This window comes from Chaetomium globosum, genomic scaffold (assembly GCF_000143365.1).
Source record: "Chaetomium globosum CBS 148.51 scaffold_1 genomic scaffold, whole genome shotgun sequence".
Taxonomy (NCBI): Eukaryota; Fungi; Ascomycota; class Sordariomycetes; order Sordariales; family Chaetomiaceae; genus Chaetomium; species Chaetomium globosum.
In genome coordinates, this window is record NT_165976.1 from 1,327,448 (window position 1) to 1,346,206 (window position 18,759).

The 18,759-nt window shown below is 56.6% G+C and overlaps 7 protein-coding genes across 7 annotated transcripts; 3 read left to right on the forward strand and 4 right to left on the reverse strand.

Moving 5' to 3' along the window:
• Positions 1-183: 183 nt before the first annotated feature.
• On the reverse strand, positions 184-1,924 carry CHGG_00436 (uncharacterized protein; the record flags this gene model as incomplete). The annotated part of the gene is made up of 5 exons (XM_001219656.1): positions 184-348; positions 686-829; positions 886-1,440; positions 1,496-1,651; positions 1,856-1,924. The coding sequence occupies 5 exons, from the start codon at positions 1,922-1,924 to the stop codon at positions 184-186; spliced, it is 1,089 nt and encodes a 362-aa protein (XP_001219657.1).
• Positions 1,925-2,486: 562 nt separating this feature from the next.
• Positions 2,487-4,325, reverse strand: CHGG_00437 (pyruvate decarboxylase; the record flags this gene model as incomplete). Its single annotated transcript, XM_001219657.1, has 3 exons — positions 2,487-2,793; positions 2,852-4,082; positions 4,139-4,325. 3 exons carry the CDS (start codon positions 4,323-4,325, stop codon positions 2,487-2,489), a joined length of 1,725 nt encoding a protein of 574 aa, XP_001219658.1.
• Positions 4,326-6,027: 1,702 nt separating this feature from the next.
• On the forward strand, positions 6,028-6,968 carry CHGG_00438 (uncharacterized protein; the record flags this gene model as incomplete). The annotated part of the gene is made up of 2 exons (XM_001219658.1): positions 6,028-6,304; positions 6,361-6,968. The coding sequence occupies 2 exons, from the start codon at positions 6,028-6,030 to the stop codon at positions 6,966-6,968; spliced, it is 885 nt and encodes a 294-aa protein (XP_001219659.1).
• Positions 6,969-7,592: 624 nt separating this feature from the next.
• Positions 7,593-8,747, forward strand: CHGG_00439 (uncharacterized protein; the record flags this gene model as incomplete). Its single annotated transcript, XM_001219659.1, has 2 exons — positions 7,593-8,201; positions 8,271-8,747. The coding sequence occupies 2 exons, from the start codon at positions 7,593-7,595 to the stop codon at positions 8,745-8,747; spliced, it is 1,086 nt and encodes a 361-aa protein (XP_001219660.1).
• A 789-nt stretch (positions 8,748-9,536) lies between these two features.
• CHGG_00440 (mitogen-activated protein kinase) lies at positions 9,537-10,767 on the reverse strand (the record flags this gene model as incomplete). Its single annotated transcript, XM_001219660.1, has 4 exons — positions 9,537-9,913; positions 9,969-10,350; positions 10,408-10,603; positions 10,661-10,767. 4 exons carry the CDS (start codon positions 10,765-10,767, stop codon positions 9,537-9,539), a joined length of 1,062 nt encoding a protein of 353 aa, XP_001219661.1.
• A 3,252-nt stretch (positions 10,768-14,019) lies between these two features.
• CHGG_00441 (uncharacterized protein) lies at positions 14,020-16,924 on the reverse strand (the record flags this gene model as incomplete). The annotated part of the gene is made up of 2 exons (XM_001219661.1): positions 14,020-16,245; positions 16,307-16,924. 2 exons carry the CDS (start codon positions 16,922-16,924, stop codon positions 14,020-14,022), a joined length of 2,844 nt encoding a protein of 947 aa, XP_001219662.1.
• Positions 16,925-18,088: 1,164 nt separating this feature from the next.
• On the forward strand, positions 18,089-18,572 carry CHGG_00442 (uncharacterized protein; the record flags this gene model as incomplete). The annotated part of the gene is made up of 2 exons (XM_001219662.1): positions 18,089-18,477; positions 18,530-18,572. The coding sequence occupies 2 exons, from the start codon at positions 18,089-18,091 to the stop codon at positions 18,570-18,572; spliced, it is 432 nt and encodes a 143-aa protein (XP_001219663.1).
• Positions 18,573-18,759: the final 187 nt, after the last annotated feature.

Genomic DNA, 18,759 nt, shown 5'->3' on the forward strand with positions numbered 1-18,759 from the left:
TGGGGCATTCGAATGTTTCGACATCTGACAAGCTTTGTCCATGAGCGAATGCATGTTCTTATGAAGGAGTTTGTGGGAAATGGCCGGCAGTTTCATGCCCGAGAGTTTGGCAATGGTATCCATTGCGCGGCGAGTCCCGAATTACAGGTCTGTAGTTTTGTGTATCACGCTATTTCTTTCACATCACAGCATGCCTCTTGGCTCCCAAGCGTGCTCCACGAGCGAGGGATGTGGTGTCTCAGCCCAGGAACACTCCCCGAGCCCAGACCCGTGTCGCTGGAACGCCTCGGGCCGGTGTCCACCAGGATCCGGTGTGAGCCAGGGACCCCGTCGGCTCGTCAAATTTACCTGGAATAGGGTTTAGTGCCGATGCTTGGCGGCCACATTTCGATGTCTCTCAGGTATGAAGTGTATGCATGTAATACCGGGATACCGGAAACGGTATTTCGTACACGCTTCCGCAAATTGGCTGAGGGTTTGCCTGATTTTCCACATTTGATGGAATCACCCTCTGGGTTCAAGCTTCGGTCGTTTGGGCATTTCTCCCTTGGGTGTAGAGCTCTGTGAGGTTGTAACGCTTGAGCTCATCCCAGTCGCCGTCGACAACGCTCATCCCGCAAACTGACTGTAGAGAGTTAGAGGTTGGGTCGGGGGCCACGCTCGGGCTCTGGGCTTCCGTGCTTACCTGATAGATATCGATGAGAATAACTTTGTCCGGCGAGGTGAGGTTGACCTTATGAAGATCGTCGTTGATGAGTCGAGCAACCGTATTGATCACCACATCTCGCTTCAAATTGCTGTGGTTGCGGATAGTTGGCCGGATGGCGAACTGGGCAGGTGTCAGTCCAAAGGAACGGGGGCTGTGAAGCAATGAGCGAAACTCACTGTGAATGGCTTTTTCTCGGATCCCGCCTCTTCGGAAACAGGCGCCCGGCTGTGGGCTTCCGTAGTGTCCTTCTTGCCATCACCATCACCCGCCAACTCTCCTTCTACCGTCGACTTGATCTCGCCCTCAGTCCCCCGCTTCCCCCCCAAATCAAACCACCCCTTCAGCGCCTCCTTCGCAACCTCGACTAATCCATTCTCTGACGCCTTCCCCATGACACTGATGGGCGTCAGCCGGTTGACATAGCGGCACCTCATCAGCCCCGGCAGCTCACCGCAGCGCCTCGCGTCCTCACATATCCTGCGCACAAATGCGACAGGGTCCACGGGCGGCTGCGTCTTGACGTAGAGCAGGCAGTCGACGTTCATCTTCAGGGGTGTCATCCGGTTGGGTTCCTCGGGGGATGTCCCGCCGGAAGTGGGGGTGGGTTTAGCAGTGAGAGCGGCGACCTCTCTTGCGATGGCCGCTTCAATATCGTCTTCGGCGCCATCATCGTCGCCGCCGCTAGGCTGTGCATCATGAATGGATTTGATGTCGTAGAGTTTCTCGGCGTACTGGCCCCCGGTAAGTCCCTACATGAAATTCCATGGTATAGTATGTAAAACGTACCTCCGAAAACAAAACCCCAATCTCCCTCGCGGCCTTAGCCTCCTGGTGCCGGGCACAAGTGACCCAGACGCCGGTATCGCCCGGTTGGAGGTGGGAGTCCTGGGCTAGCACTTTGGCCTGCTGGTGGGAGGTCTTCCATTTGCCAGCGTTTCCGGTCTATTTTTTTGTTAGGGTAAGGTTAGCGGGCGCTGAGAATTTTAAGCGAGCATTAGACTAAAAACGCATGACAAAAACGTGGTGTCGAGAGCGCTTGGGATAGGATGGCATCATGTTGCGACGGGACGCCACGATAGCTCTGCATGAGAGAACCGTCCGCGGAGAGCCCAGGACCCACCTGGACCACCATTCGGTTATCCATACCTTTTTCTTCTTCGACCGCGAGTCCCCTCCGCCGCCCGGGGCATCTTTTCTCTTGCCGTTTTCTGTCATACCGGCGATTTGCTTGGGTGTTGCTTGGTGAGGGTGTGGTTGAGTTGCAAAGTCCCGCTTGCATGAAATTCGTGTATTGGAGTCGAGCTAACCGATTCTGATTGGCCAAGCACGAATCTTTACACTTGGTTGCTTGGTACGAAGTACCTCTGTCACCACGCCCCTCGGTTCGAAGGTCTGGGAACGGAGTTGTATCGTTGCTTGGCTTGACGCCGGGCCCAAAAGTCAGAGGAACTTTGTAGCTTTATATCCAGACGGTATACTGCACCTAATCTACCTACCTAAGTGAATGGTAAAATAAATCGACGAACCCCCTTCTGTACCTAAACCACATCCAACCTCAGGTTGGCAGGCCCCGAGGGTGCACTCTGGAGTTTAGCGTATGTAGGTAGTATGGAAGTCAAAAAATGGACAGAAAGTCATTAGTTTCGAAGAAAGCCATTTAGTCTCTGACTAGGTTTTGTTGAAACCAAAACAAACTCCTCATTCAAAGCTTTTCCTCGCTTCTCAACCGCCCCCCCTTTCCCGCCGCGCCCTTACTCTCGCCAACCAGACAACACTGTTAGTCACTCATCTTTGCATTATTCTTCGCAGCAATCTCAGCCGTAATTTTCAATGCCCGCGGTGCGTCATCCTTGGGCATCCACAGCTCGACGAACTGCAGCCCGCCAGCCTCGTTGAACTCCTTGTCCGTCAACAACTTTTCCAACTCATCTTTGGTCTTGATGACAAACTTGCGGACCTGCTTGTCCGATCCGCCAAACACAGTCGGCACGTCAGTGTACTGCCAGCGGACGACGTCGTTGTACTCGGCCTCCATGCCGTGGATGTAGCGCTCAATGGTAAACCCCTCGTTGTAGATGAGGAAGCTACTCGTAGTTAGTGGTTAGCATTCTAACCGTTCTTGTAGGAAGGTTGTAGACTTACATGGTAACTTTGAGGTTATGCCGCATCATGGTCGACACCTCTTGCGCGGTAAGTTGGAACGAGCCGTCGCCGACAAACAAAATGGTTCGCCGGTCGGTGCCCATATCTTTCGCCGCCAGTGCGGCGCCCTGGGCGGCACCAACTGACCATCCGATGCTGCCCCAAAGGATCTGTGTGACGCCAGTGACGCCCCGTGGGTACTTGGTCTCCCAGATGCCAAAGTTGGAAGTGCCTGTCTCGGTCACCACGATGTCGTCCTCCTTTAGGTACTCCCCAACGCGGGGCCAGAAGAACGCCTGGGTAATGGTCTCGGAACTGTCCCTGTTCTTGGTCACCTCGTTAGCCACATCGGGCGAGGATGGCCGACACAACTTGGTCAGGTCGACCCTCTCGTTTACTTTGCGTAGCACGCCGCGCATAGCCACGCCGGGGTACTCGGAGTAGCGCACGGTGCAGTGGGTTGAGTGGAAGTCGATCGTGTTGAGTTGCGACGTCCGGTATGAGAATCCCGCCGTGTTGAAGTCGCTCTTGAGTGCGCCGATAGAGAGCACCAAGTCCGCAGACTCAACTCGCTCAGCCACAGCGGGCTGCGAGCCCGTGCCTGCGTACACGCCGCCGTACGAGGGGTGATTCTCGTTGATGGCGCCCTTGCCCATGGGCGTTACAAACACCGGGAGCTGGGTTTTTTCCACAAGGTCATGTACCTCCTCAAGCACCCTGTGACGGATCGCACATGCATCAACTAGAATAACGGGCGACTTGGCGGCGTGGAGGTACTTGAGAACCACGTCCACGACGTAGTCTTCACGCTCTGGATCGTTCTCGGGTTCGGCGAGGTCAATGGGTGTGTCGAGACGAGCGCCCTCGACCTTCTTCTCGGCCATGTCAGTCGGCAGCATAATGTACACTGGCCGGCTGCGGATCCAGCACTCTCGCAGGGCGTGGTCGATTTGGTCGGGGATCTCGGCCGGCTTGTTCAGGCGAGCCATGTCGCACGAAATCTGGGAGCTCATGTTGGCGAAGACATTGAAGTCACCATTGCCGAGTGTGTGGTGCAGCAGCATGCCATTGCGCTGTGAGATGGTGGATGGACAGCCGACAATGTGTACGACGGGAACGTGTTCCGAGAAGGCGCCGGCAATGCCGTTGATGGCCGATAGCTCCCCTACGCCAAAGGTGGTAAGGATGGCCGAGATGCCCTTGGTGCGAGCATATCCATCGGCGGCATACGCTGTATTTGGTGAGCTCGGCATCCGCTAACGCTCCTCCCAATAAGACGTTGCTTACCTGCGTTGAGCTCATTCACGCTACCCACCCAGCGCAACCCGGCCTTGGGGATGTAGTCTAGGGCTACCAGGTTGAAGTCTCCCGGGAGGCCGTGGACGGAGCGGATCCCAATTTCATGGAGCCTCTTGAAAAGGTACTCGGTGATAGCAATGGGCTTTTTAAGGCCCTGTTCCCTGATGTCTGTCATGTTCGCGGGTGGTATCGATTAAGCACGATGGATGAACAGCGGGCTCAACAGCGGAGGTGGGTTGTCGATTGGAGAGGAGAGATGCCAAATCACCTAAGGGTTCGGGATACCTTGAAGAAACAACGACAGCCCGGAGAGCCCAGTAGCTTTATCACTACAAAAGCTCGCGATCAAATGCGCTTCTGCCCTGGAAGCGGCATTGCCCGGGCATTATCAGCGGGGCTCATGTGTGACGCAAGTCTACATCAGGCCACTGGTAGTGTACCTAGGTAGTCTGGACCCTGTGGCCATAACCGGCGGCGAATTGGCCACGGGTGGAAATCGGAAGTGCAATTGCCCTGCATAGTTGGTGGCTCGATGCGGTTCGTTGACCCGCCTGTGATGTAATCTCCTCGGCCGTTCCAGCCAGCTCCCCCACCACCGGAGCCAGCCGGTGTGTTAAAATGGAACCGGCCCTGGTGCCAAGACCCCACCGTGGGTGACCACCATGCCACTCTCACAACCTCACAACACGAGCATCTCTTAAGATCAGGCTTTATGTCGCCGTGGTTTGTACGACCTTAGAAATAAGCCAGGTCTAGATTGTTTTCTATTCCCGTCGCTATGCTCAAATGATTGAGAGGAGATGATAAGCCCGAACGCCATGATTAATAGAGAAGAGGGAGAATGCCTCAACATACCACGCCAACGCCGTGTAATTCAACCCCCACCTCCCAAGATCACCTGTAAGTTTGTACAATTCCGATCTGAAATACCCCAACAATGTTGCCCTTCTCAACCCTTAGTCGCAACTCCCATCCTTCCAGCCGGTCCTCCACCTCTCCTCCCACTTCCTACAGTCAAATGTAGGCTTTCCTAGCTTCCGGTTCACTTCGTTGTGCGCCTCGCATAGCCAGTTCCCAAATTCATCTCTGCTCCCCGCTCTGACTTCCCGCTTCTGCATGTACGCCTGAAAATCTTCGGCGCACACCCAGCACGGGTAGAGCTTGGAGAACAGCCGCATGAAGCTCTTGATGTCTGATTGTTCTTTCGGAGTCGGCGTCGGCGGGTATGTGGCTGCTATCGAGTGGAGGAGGGTCCAGGTGCTGCGGCCGAGCACCTCGACGTCGGGCGGGCAGTCCTTCGCGGGCGCTGGGGCTACGGCTTTGAGGGCGGATTTGCTTTGGGTGGTAAAGGATGCGAAGGAATTGCAGGCGCGGCAGCTAGAGTGAAAGGGACGTTGGGGACGTTGTCAGTGAAAGCTCAACACGCAAGTTCTGGCTACGACTCACGGTTTCCCGTCCTTGCCGAGGATCACGCCTTTAGGGTGCTTTGGCGGCGGCGCCTCAGCAGTGGTACCTGCAGTAGCGCCAACCGTACCTGGCGCATTGGCAGTTTGTGGTTCTGTGCTGTCCGCTGCCATCTGAACGCGCTGGGATGCCCCGGAAACTGGTAGGTCTAGCTAAACGTTAATGCGACAAGAAGGTCCTCGCAATGGTGAGAGCCTCCTTGGAACGGCGATGCCGGCAGGCAAACTCAATTGTCCTTTCGCGGCTGCTTGGAAATCAGACGAACAGGGATGTCATCCATGAGAGAAGAAGCTTATCGATAACAAACAGACCAGAAAGAAGTAAACCTAATCGGTGCTTGTCGCTCCCTGCGGGGCATTACTCGTCCCCCTTCACAACACCACACTCTTATCCAATTGACCTCTGGACGAACAATGTCGCAAAAAACGCCTGTCCTCCTCCTCAAAACCAAGTCCGTTCCTGGAGATGCCTACGAGGAGTTGTTTTCCGCCCCTCCCGATGGCGTCAGCTACGAGCCGTCGTTCGTCCCCGTGCTCAAGCACCAGTTCGGCAACGATGGAATGGCCAACGTGCGAAGTGTTCTACAAAGTAGGGCCATAAGCACAGAAGAGGGCAGCGCGTATGGCGGCCTCATATTCACGTCCCAGCGCGCAGTCGAGGCCTTTACGAAACTTGTCGAGGAAAGGCGAGGTGAGACTCTAGCCTCGGCGGAGTGGGATAAAATAACTAAGGTGAGCAAATCGCAGGTGAAGATGGCTGGCCTCATCTCCAGGACGTGCCCGTCTACAGCGTTGGACCAGCAACCACGCGGGCCTTGAAAGCTGTACCTCAGGTACCTCCCCTACAGGTCTTTGGCGAACACACGGGGATTGGGGACAGACTGGCCCCCTTCATTCTCGAACATTACGGGGAGTGGTACAAGGACCGCGAGTCTAAACCTCCGTTGCTGTTTCTCGTGGGTGAGAAACGGCGGGACATTATCCCCAAGGTGCTAACTGCGGCGGGATGGCGGGTGGACGAAGTGGTCGTCTACGGCACCGGCGAATTGGAGTCTTTTCGGGAGGATTTTAGGCTGCGTCTCGCGGACACGGCAGACCGACCAAGGAGATGGGTGGTCGTGTTTTCACCCAGCGGCTGTGATAGCATGCTGAGTGCCATGGGCCTCCTCGACGAGAGTACGGGCAAGGCCCGGCCCAAGCAGCCTGACCGAAACACACTGATTGCTACGATTGGGCCTACCACCCGCGATCACCTGATTCATGAATTCGGGTACGAACCCGAAGTTTGTGCCGAACAGCCCACCCCAGAGGGCGTGTGGCAGGGCATTGCCCGCTATAGCAAGAGCTTAGAATAGGAAGAGTCTAGAACGCTTGACGGCGCTAATGGCATGAAAAGCATCCAGCACGTGAGACTCTAAAAATGCTACCCAGTCCTTGGCTTCGTTGGTCGGGATTCTCCTGGGGGCGGAAGAAGTGCGTTGTGGTTGTCTCAGCTAACGGTTCGCCAATGGGTTCCCCGCAAGAGCCCAGGCCCATGCAACGGCGAAGTACAGGTACCTGACATCGTCCTTCAGTTACCTAACCGTTACCTAACCGGCCGCCTGGATTGGCCCAACCCGTCGCATGCCAAGGTATCAAGGAGTATTCGTCACTTTGTGCGCTCTCTGACACAGTGCGCGCGCTATAAGGCTGACGCAACGAGCGCTCTAAGGCGAACACCAGACATGACATAGAATGGATCTCGCTCCCTGATCATCGACGTTGCTCATCAACACCATTCCCAGTTGAGCCCACGCCAATCCAACCTCTCATATACTGCATCGCCTTGATGGCCGTCAACTTGGGCCACTAATCGCCAGCATCGCTTGCTGGTTCTTGAAGTCCCCACCACACCTGGAGCTTCAGCCAAACAAGCTTCCCTAATCCGAGAGGTGCCTACGTGGACATATAAATCAGTGTACTACTGGCAAATACCTACCATGGCTTTCGACGCCCCCAACCACAACCAACCCCCCCGCACGCGCCACACCCCGGACCTCAACCTCTCGCCCGCATCTTCCCGCTCCGTCACCCCGCCAGGCACCGCTTCGCCTAGCTCATCTACCTTCCTTACCTCTTCCGTCTCCAGCCTCTGGGGCGGTTTCATGCGCCGCTTCTCGAGCGAACCCTCCCCCTCAACCCCCCACCCGCCCGGCCTGCCCCACGCACGCACATTTCAGCCCGACGGCGGAGATAAGCGGCAGCACCACGAAGATAGCCACGGCAACGGCTTGGACGGCGTATACACCCCTCCCCATACTCTCTATCCGCACCGCACCGCTTCTCCAATGGGCCTGCCACCGCTAGAGCCGCTTCAGCTGCTGGGGTTTTCAGAGGAAACACCGCAGGATGCGCGGCTCCTGACTGCGCCGGTCGCAGAGGAGATACGGATTATGGTGCCGGCCCGGCTGGGGATCGTGGACGAATGGCGGCTGGTGTACAGCCTTGAACAGGACGGTGCTAGTCTGGCGACGCTGTACGAGAAGTGCGCGCAGTATCAAGGGGTGAGGGTAGGGTTCGTCCTGTGCGTGAAGGACTGTGACGGCGGTGTAAGTGACATCCCTACTTCCAATACCCCCGCCTTGAGCCGACACTAACATAACATCTCCGCGCACCAGCTCTTCGGCGCCTACCTCTCCGACTACCCCCACCCAGCCCCCAAATACTTCGGCACAGGCGAATGCTTCCTCTGGCGCGCCTCCGTCCTCTCCCCGCTTCCCCCACCACCCTCCCTCATCGACAACGACGACACCAACGCCAACCTCCGAACAACCACCATCTCGGCCGCCCCACACAACATCAACACCAACGGCAACGGTAACAACAACAACGTAAAACCCCCCTCGCGCACCCCCACCCCACAACCGATCCGCTTCAAAGCCTTCCCCTACTCGGGCATCAACGAGTACTACATGCTCTGCGAGGCGCACTTCCTCTCGCTCGGCGCCGGCGACGGCAAGTACGGTCTCTGGCTGGACGACTCCCTGGAGCGGGGCGTCAGCTCGACGAGCCAGACGTTCGGCAACGAGCCCCTGAGCGACGAGGGCGAGAAGTTTGGCGTGCTTGGGATTGAGGTGTGGGTGATTGGGGCGTAGGGCCTTTTTTGGGGTGAGAAGGGGGGGGGTTCTGTTTTTGGGCTGGCGGGCATGGGTGGCTGCTGGGTGTGGATGCGGTTGCGGATGGGTGATGGGTTATGGGTGATGGGTAGGTGTTCTTTTCTTTGGTGATGAGGTGGTTGCAAGAGCGGTTGGTTAGGAAAGGGCTAGGGCGCGGGACTTTTGGATTGAATGACTAGATGAATGTGTCAGGGTTGGCCTGGGGTTTGGTCAGTCTTGGGGGGGACGGAGGGTGAGTGGGTGGCGTTCTGGGAATGGCTTGAGGCAATATCTCAGCTCAAAACTATTTCATTTTCCGAAATCGGATAGCACGGGGCGACGGCAGTGTTGGAGAGGTTAAGCTGGCGTTCATTACTTTGCATTTTATGATGAACAGACGGATAGTCACGACAACGAGCGCGGGGCCGCGAGTACAGAGTCAGAAGATACCCACGGAACAGTCGAGGGGTGCCAAACCTGTTAAAACAACACAGAAAAGGCATTCAAAGACAAGCATAGTTTGCAATAACTCCAATGACATTCTAGAGGAACTCGGGGCGGCTCAATGTATATAACCAGCCCTTATCCTTCCTCGGGAAATATGAGGAATAAATCCATGCAAAGAGAAGTATCACCGCTACCTGTTGACAGGGCCATTCCACCTAGCCCCAAATACTCAACATAGCAGCCAATGTGCGCCCGCCAACCCAGATCTCTATCTCCTACAAGATGCCAACCCCAAATCAAAAAAGGGAGCAAGCGAAGGCCGAACCCCATGCTTTAACCCCACTACCTCATAATCTCCTGGAAAATCAGTTGTTTCAACTGCTCCTTGCTTAGGTTATCCTTGTGCTTGTCGAAGTCGAAAAACTCCTCGGGGATGGGCGGCGCGGTCGGCTCATCATCCGGGTCGTGGTAGGGCTCAAGATAGGGGTGCTTAAGCGCCTCCTCAACTGTGATGCGTTTGACGGGGTTAAACGCGAGGAGCTTTTCTAGCAGATCAAGTGCCAAGTCGGATGTGCCGTCGAACAGGGTCCGGAAAGGCACCTTCTTCTTGAAAGGCAGCGACCGGATGTACTCGCGCGCGCGGCGAGACTTGATCCCATAATAATCCTCCATCGTCGGAGTGCCCAGAACGTCCAGAATGAGCGTAAGTTGGTGGTGGTCTATGCGCGAGTGTCAGCATTAAAAGCGAGGGTTTCGAGAGTGTGCGACACGTACAGTCCTTGCCAGGGAATAGAGGCTTTCCACTGAGCATTTCGGCCAGAATGCAGCCCACTGACCAGACGTCGATCGCCTTGGTGTATTCCTTGAAGGTCAACATGATCTCAGGAGCACGGTACCAACGGGTAGCGACATATTCCGTCATGAAGCCCGAGTTGTCCTCCTGCGACGCAGCGGACCGCGCCAGACCGAAGTCGCAGACCTTCAGGTCGCAATTGGCATTGAGAAGCAAGTTGGACGGCTTCAAGTCCCGATGGAGCACGTTCGCCGAGTGCATCGCCTTGAGGGCGCGCAGTGTCTGGTAGATGAAGTATTGGCAATGGTCATCGGACAGTTCTTGGGTGCGGATGACGCGATGCATGTCGGTTTCCATGAGTTCCTAGTATCTTGGTATCAGTAACCAGAAAAACATACATGATACGACGACAAGTCCTACCTGGATTAGGTAAACCTCGTTGAAGGTTTCGTAGCTCCGCGGCTTCTGGATGTCGAGGATGGAGATAATATTCTCGTGGTTGAAGTAGCGCAGTAGCTTCATCTCGCGTAGTGTCCGCAAGCAGAACATTGAATGATCGAAGGGTGTAATCTTCTTGATAGCGACCTTCTGCCCTGAGGGCTTGTGGACAGCAGAACTGGTCGGCGATGTCAGATCTTGGATGCGCAAGCAGCGATCACCCGAATGGACTCACCACACGACTCCATAGGCGCCCTCGCCGACGACATCTTGGATGTCATACTGCTCGCTGACGTTGAATGAGATCTTTCGCGCGCCCCCGCGGTTCTGTGCGTTACTCATGGTTGCTGGAATGTCGCCGAGCTCGCGCGAACTGGTTTGATGCCGTCGAACTTCTGAGACCAATGCCGACTGAGGTGGCTTCTTCCAATTAATTACCCTCGCTCCGTAGATTCGCAAGCTGACTAGATCAGGAAGCGGCGTCCCAGGTTGGGTGTGTCGCCGGATAAGGGTCGTCGAGGTGATGGGCCGACCCAACTTATTATGTTTTCCCTTTGTGATCGCAGCACCGAGCTCGAATTCTACTGTATAAATCGCGAGTATAGGCCTCGTGAGCTATTCGTAGTTCTTTGATCGACGAAAATGCGCCGCCGTGTGGATTGAGGGTCGGGTCGGGGCCTTTGTCTGTTACAATGCAATGACCGCAAGTTAGCGACAAAAACTACCAACTAGGAGCAGTAACAACATGTGGCAGGTCATCAGGGGTGAACTATAGTCGGCGACGATAACCGCTGGACGGATGTCATGGGAGGCGGGGCGTGCGAGCAAGACAAGCCATGGGAAGATGGCGATCAGGCGCCAATCGATGTCGTGCAAGACTCCAGGGGCCGATGCGCTTCTCGAAGCTCCAATCGAACATACCACAAGGGAGATACCCAAGTAAACATGCTCGAAACCGCCGGGTGGTGGGATGGGATGACGGGAACTGGCGATCAAACGCTTCGTGTGTATTTCTCGGCATTCCCATGCAAGTACCTCTCCTCGACTGGGCAGGCCGCATTGCGCTGGGAGAGGCCGCACACAGGATATCTTGTACTGGTTGAACCCAAAGCGCTCATTTTCCTGGTAGCACGAAACCCAAGGAAATAGAAGTTGCTTGCTGTGCGTCCTTGGATCGTGTTGCAGGCGCTCCGAGGAGGGGTCCTTGGCGAAAGAGGAGGGGCAGGGCGACGACTTGGGACGGATGCTCACAAACAAACATTCGCGTACGTACCTGAGGAGGCTGTCTGTGAGGGGAGCTCCGGGAAACAAACTGCTAGTGAGAGATACTATACAGTTGTCGGAGGCTAAAGGTGTATTTGCGACGAACGGGGCGAGGGACTGATTCCGCTTGGAGAGGTAGGGAGTAGGTTGCCCCGCTTCTGGGCTGAACTGGCCGTGACGGTACTCAGAAAAAGAGCGGACGACCTGAGGGCAAGCTTGCTACGTTTACGTCGATTGAAGACGCAAATCAAGAGCTTCCCACGGAGGCGGCACCAGGATCTCGAAATGGATAGCAAGCAGAGAAATCTAAAGCCAGTCGACGGGGGAGAGGGGAGGTCGTGTTGTAGAAGAATGAGGGCGAGTTTGGCGGCCCATCCTGGATCTGGCCCTCTCACTGGCGGGGGGATGGAGTAACAAAAGGCAGGGGTTGTGTGGGTCAGCCAGGATGTTGCTGTTGGGCACTGTCACCCCCTGGCCTGGCCATCCACAATCGTCCATGGTGGGCAAGTCTGAAGCCCAGGCCTCCTCACCCAGGTCCCGATTGGGGCTTGCTCTCACCACCACCCATCCTTGGGGTCATTCAAAACGCGAGGTTACGGTCGGAGGTCGTCAGACTCCGCTCTCAATGATCTTTGAACGGGTGTTTGCGGGTCTCTGCCTTTTGAATGTTGTCTTTCGACCTTGATTGGGATCCTCTTCGAGACGAGGCCAGGTGGGAACCTTGACATCGGTACGTGCCTGCCTTACTCAAGAACCAACAGGCTCCGGAGTGATTGGGCGACTCCTCCCCTCCAGACACAGTCGAGCGCTCGGAATAGAACCAGTGTGATTCGGATTCAGAAAAGATCCCATCCCCCTATCTCCGGCGACAGGTTGGTTTTACTAGGCGCTTAAACAATCAAACCGAGAGACATCCCGTGATGTCGATTCCAAAGTTGCAACGTTTGGGTCATCTGGAAGAAGCCACCCGCAATCTCGAAGAATCCCACCTCGATGGTTTGCTCAGCACCCCCCGCATGCAGCGCGCCGACCGCTTGCTGCAAAGCAAGTAGGGAGTTAAATTCCGTCACTCCGTCACTGTCCCATCTTCACACCGATCACACTGCATCAACCCAAATTCGTCCCACGGTCCACCAAGCACCTCCCACACAGGAATCAGATACCTAAGAGGGCAGACCTGCATAATACATCCCCCAAACGGCCCAACGAGCATTCAAATTAGGCGCCGGAGCAGGCAGGCGACAGCTCCCCTTCTCCCCCCCCTCTTCCACACCATTGCCCTGGCCGAACTCTGGCGCGGCACAAGCGGGACCCACTTTCTCATCTTCCCTTCTCGGCGCCTGTCTCAAACCTGAAATCGCCAATGAAATGGCGGGCGGGCCTCCTGTTTCATGGCCTCATGGGCCCCCATCGCCAGGACGGCCGCCCACTTGAGGCCGGCAGCCAGCTTGCGGAAACAACGGGATGGAGCGCCCTAGGGAAACCAGAAACACGCACACAGACCCCATCGGGGCTGGTTTCACAGGGGCCAATGACAGGTTGCTGAGCTGAGGTTTTGGCGCCCCTGTGCCCGTGGCAGTGGCAGTGCACCTTCGCGCGCCGCGCTTGTTCAATCTGTTCGAGACGTCCAGCAGCCCGGGTTCCCAGCTTCCCGTTGGGGTCTTGCGTCGGATGTCGAGAAGCACGTTGGCACGCACACGCGCACACACTCACAGACTGCATGCGAAGAGCCGCACCAGCGCGCGCAGCGAACCCCCTGATGGGAGGCCAGAAAGGCGACCGGGTGGGTCCTCCTGCGTTGCTATTCTGGGCACTCAAAAGAAACGACCACCATGGCCGACAGACCTGAAAAACGGCCGCGGTCCTCTCACCAGGCTGCATAACCCCATTTACGATCCTCATGACGTAGACCTCACTGGCCGACTCATCGCCGCACGGGGAGCGCCGACGAAATAACATGGCAGGCAGCACCTCAGGTTGCGGACAAGTGCGCTGTCGCGTAATAAACTGAGATGGTTACAGAGAGCGAGGGTTGGGGGGGATGCTGGGCGTGATCAAGACCGGGGAATAACACCGGAGAATAACACCGGAGAGTACTCAAGGCAAAACTGAGGTTAGTAACTCGGAAGCAGTGATGACAAATATTGCGATTCTTCTTTTCCTGGACCCTTGATCCGTAATTCTATTTATTCACTGCAAGCAATACCCATGGGTTGAAACACAGAAACACTTCCCATGGGCTACCACACAAGTTTTCATTCTTCATTATTGAACAACCTGTTCAAGCTATCAGCACCATGCCCACTTCAGGAGAAACCAGCAGCCCCCCCATCAAGTACTGACCTTCTCCCTCAGCGTCCCCATCCACTGTTGGTAGCTCATCCCCTGGTCCGCCCGGTCCTCCACCAGGAGCGTCTGGGCCCACAGCTTCAAGCTCGGCTCGCCGTCCTCGCGAACAATGTACAGGTGCGGGACGATGATGCTCCCGACACCCTTTGCCTTGTGGTCGCGGCTCTTCAGCGCGACGGCACGCACGCGCTCGTTGAAGTCGTTATCCAGTTCCGGCAGCGCGCCCTTGCCGACGCGCAGCTGCGCCCGGTCGGTCACGCCGAACACGTCGACGAGCAGCTGCGGGACGGCGTCGCGGCCGACCCACAGGAACTGCGTCTGCCCGTCGTCGATGAGGTAGAGGCCGAAGGGCACGAACCGCTCCGACGAAAGGTTGAGCGGCGGCGGTAGCACGATCTGGCTTGTCTCCGGGTCGGGATAGCCCGCGTTGTCGGGCATGTCGTGCAACGAGTACAGCCGGGGGTAGATGTATTGCATCAGGAGCGGGAGGGGGAGGGTCGACAGCATGCAGAGGGCTGCAGATCGTAGATCCGACGGGATCTGCGCCGATTTCCTCAGTCCAACATGCTTGATTAAGCCCAGGAACAAGGCTGGTAGGCCCCGTAAGTTGGATGGGAACTGGAGCCCGCCGCCCATGCTGCCGCCAGCCAACTCCTTCCTGAAGGTCTGCAGGAGCTCGGTAACCTTGCTCTGTAGCATATCCCTAGCAGAGTCGAGGCCGCTGCCGAGCGCTTTTTCCACGGCCTTGTGACTGTAGTACGTGGTAATGGCGCATTGGTCGGCGGAAGCGTAGACATCGGCAAGGTTGGTTGTTGTCGGCAGAGCGAGCGTCATCACTCGGATGCGGCGCTCACCGTTGCACGTCGTGTGCAGAACCGCCGTTTGCAAGCAGACGACGTTCTTGGTCAAGTTCTCGTCGATGGCCACCTCGACCACGTAGCACTGGTCGCGAGGGAAGGCAGGGAACGCACACAGGTCGGAGCTCCTGTTAAAGAAATTTCCGTAGAATGTGCTCATGCGCAGACCGGTGGTCGCCCGAACGCGAAGAACCGCCTCCAAACCGATCTCGGAGGAGAGGAAATCGCTGAATTCGGAGGCAAACTTGATCGCGTCCTCTGGGCGACCCGCGTTCCATCCTGGGTAGAACCATGTCTGACCGCCCGTGTACCTCGGAAGGTTGCTGAGCGATGCCACGTCCTGATACTGAGACGAGAAGAGGAACATGTCGATTGAAACCTGATTTTTGGAGCATTCGACGGCGAAACTCTTGTAGAAACTGTTCGCAGTCTGGAGCAAGCCGTTTTCCTTGGAGGTGCCCAACAGCTTCTTGTCTTCCCGCATCTCGAGCTTGCCATAGCCCACGTTGGGGAGTGAGGCGCTGAGGACCACGATCTTGCCACCGAGGGGTGAGATCAGCTTATGCCCAGCCCTAAGGGCAGATCCCATGCAGGACCCATTGTTTTGGTTGTTGGCGAACATTTCGGGGAGCTTAGTGAGGAAGTTCTCGATACTATTCCGGCACTCGGTCAGGGGGACCAACAGCTCCTGGGGAACCGGGAGGAACGGCTCGTCCAAGTCGCTCACTACGAGCATGCTCGTCTCGCCGTTCTCATCCGAGTCCTTGGGCACTGAGAAGTAGTGTAAGCTGGAATCCACAGCGATGAACCCGAGTCTAGTGCGCCGATCGGCATTGGGGATCCTATTCAGGCTGTCGAGAATGGTACGGGCGCTAGTGGCAAGGAGACCGGTCGATACAGCAGCATAGCTGACATCAAACAAGAAGAGATAGACCAGCGGCTGCGGGGGGCGGACCATGTATTCCTGCGGGGCCACGAATTCGACGACGGCGTGGTTCAGCTCGTGCCGCTGCCACCGATCAACGGTCTTTTGAGCCGCGGCGTCCCAGTCAAATGCCTGAGGCACGTCGTTGGTGAGGTTACACATGTTGCAGCGCCATCGGTGGCCATGGTCCAGGAAGGTAACAAATGGGTTGATGTAAGACCTGCACCTCCGGCAACGTGAGATGACCTGATCCTGGACAACGGGAACAGGGTCGTCCAAATCGTGAAGAGCGGCGTAAGGCTGAATGATGAGCGCCAGCGGTAGCTTGCTTTTCTTGAGCAACGAGTGCGTCGTGGGGATAGCGTTCACGGTCGATCGCACATATTTTGGGAGGCAGTTCGCATCTGGGGAAGGGGTGACGCTGGACTACTCAAAGGGTTAGCATCCTTAGTAACGTCACAAATCTCGCTCGACCTGCTCAACGTACATTCGGCGGCAAGATGATAGGCGGCGGAGGGAGGTCCAACTCGGAGACATTGAAGGGCTGGTTGAGGAGATCGGTCGGGTAGAGCTGGTTGAGGGGGCCGACTCTCCCCTGGGCCGGAACTTGCTGCGGTTGCTGGTGCGCTCCCGGTCCAAGATTCATGGCCGACATGCCGGAGGCCAAACCGGCAACGTCACCCGGGACCGGAGGAGCGCCGGCCGAGGGGTAATACGGTTCCGGGGCCTGATATCCCACGGCAGGTGCCGGCGCAGGCATCCCATACGGTTGTTGCGGTTGGGCGCCGTAGGCAGCAGGTTGGGCGCCATAAGTAGCGGGCTGGGCCTCTGGTTGCGGATAGCCTCCATAGCCCGGGGCCGGAGCTCCAAACTGGCCCCCCCCTTGTACCTGACCACCTACTGCAGCATTGCCCCCCGCGGCGACATCGAAGGCGCCGGCAGCATATGCGCGCTTCTTTTTTTTGCCATGGTCGGCAGCATGAGGTGCGCCAGCAGCCGGGGGCGGGGCATCGGCCGGGTTCGCATAACCTTGGTCGGGATACGGGGGTTGTTCGGTGGGTTGTTGAGGCGGAAACTGGCCGTAGCCGTCGTGGGGGGCGGACATGGTGAGCTCGGCAGTGCGACGCTGCTGCAGCGCGTGTCCGTGACGAGACTGGAAGCGGGCAATGCAGCGTCAACAACACCAAAAGGGTGGCCGAAGCGTTGGCGTGGTATAAATTACTTGCGTGGTTGCAGGTCCGTGTGTGCGGTCTTGGAGGCGGAGAGCTGGCAGGAAGGATGAATGGCGTCGGTGGCAGCCCGGTGGCGGACTGTGGAGCAAGCTCTGGATTGGCGCGAGTTACAGGGTTGGAGCTGCTGCCGTGGCCTTAACCAGTTTTGGTAGAGGGGCTGCGGGATGACAGACTGGCCTGATCAGCGCAGCCTTTCAGCGCTCAAGCGGACCGCAGGATACTATCAGAATGGTCTTGTCTCGCACTGTGGCGCTCAAGCCGTGGCTGCTTGTGGATGCCAAGAGAAGACAATCGTTGGCGAAGACCGCTAAGAACTCGATTCGAGAATGCCTCGGTAAATGCATACTAATACAATAATTACGTGTAACGAACAGGTAAGCAAATCGAGAGGTCGCCCGTGTAACATACCACAATGCCTTGGTATTTTTGATCAGCCAAGGACGGGAAAGTGGAGCATCACCACCGAGGAGATGGCATCAGGCCGATCACTGGCTGCAGCGATGCGTGGGCTTCCCGGCTTCCCTGCAGCCCAGCACCCGGCGCTCAGCAACCTGGAACAAAAACTGACTGCATCAAGCGGCAGTCGGCGGCAGTGCCTCTTGGCTGCAATTAAAGACGGCACGGCATTCGGAATACCGGCTGTCTCGAAGGTGGTCTCGAATATTGATTCTTAGATATAAAACCTGGATTGAGGCTGAAGCTTCGAGAACGTGCGTGTTTTCTGCCGCTGGCCAACACGGCGACGACGTAGGTTTTGCCGCAATATCGCGTCCCTCAGAACTTGCTGCGACCCGATTGAAGCCCCCTCAGGTGGTTTCGGAGAGGCAGCCCACACCGGGCCAACTTCCTTGCTACGCAGTAATGTTGCGCCGGCTTTGGATACCCCCAAGTGCAACATAAAACTTAAGTCTAATCCCGGGGCTCACGATTATCCCAAACCATCTCGATTTGAAACCCGTTGCGCTCGCCTTCCCTCACTTATTATCAACGCTGCTTGGGCTCCGAGTCGCGTCACCTTCGTCTTCCTCTTGATCATCATGGCTTGGGGAAAGCAAAAGTTGCAGACCCCGCCGTCGACAATCAGGTCAGCCTCGCCTCGTCTAACTGAATTGCTTCCTCCCCGCTTTTGGAAATGGCCTAACACCAGTCTTAGGCAACTTCTACCCCTCATCATCACCATCGTCGTCCTGAGTGTGGTGGCTTGGGTCTGCTACCAGATCTACCTATCCTTCGGCAAGATCAAGACACAGGCTCGCAAGCAGATGGGCGAGAACGTGTCCTTCACGAAAGACGGTATGCGAGTCAAAGTCCACGGCATTGGGGCTGAATCGTACCTGGACAAGACCCAGAGCTGGGTCGTGAAGGCATGGGAATTGGGTTCTGGCTCGAGTCCTAATGAGAATGACGAGGCTGCAAGGCGGAAGAGGTACCCCGAAACATGCCTCCTTGTATTTTGACGCCACTAACATTATGAACAGGAATGTCTTGACGAAGCCGAAGCCGGAGGAGGGCCATCACTAACCAGACAACCCAGTGACCGAGGCAGAAAAGTCGAGGCAAATACAGACATTTCGGGGGACGCCAGCCGTTAACGCAGATATAAGCCCTGCTCCGCGTGGAGTTAACTCGACGTCCATGATTCCCGCGGCCCAGCGGAAGCCAGCGGGGAAAAGGCTGCTCGCGCTCGTATATATTCGAGTTCATGGTT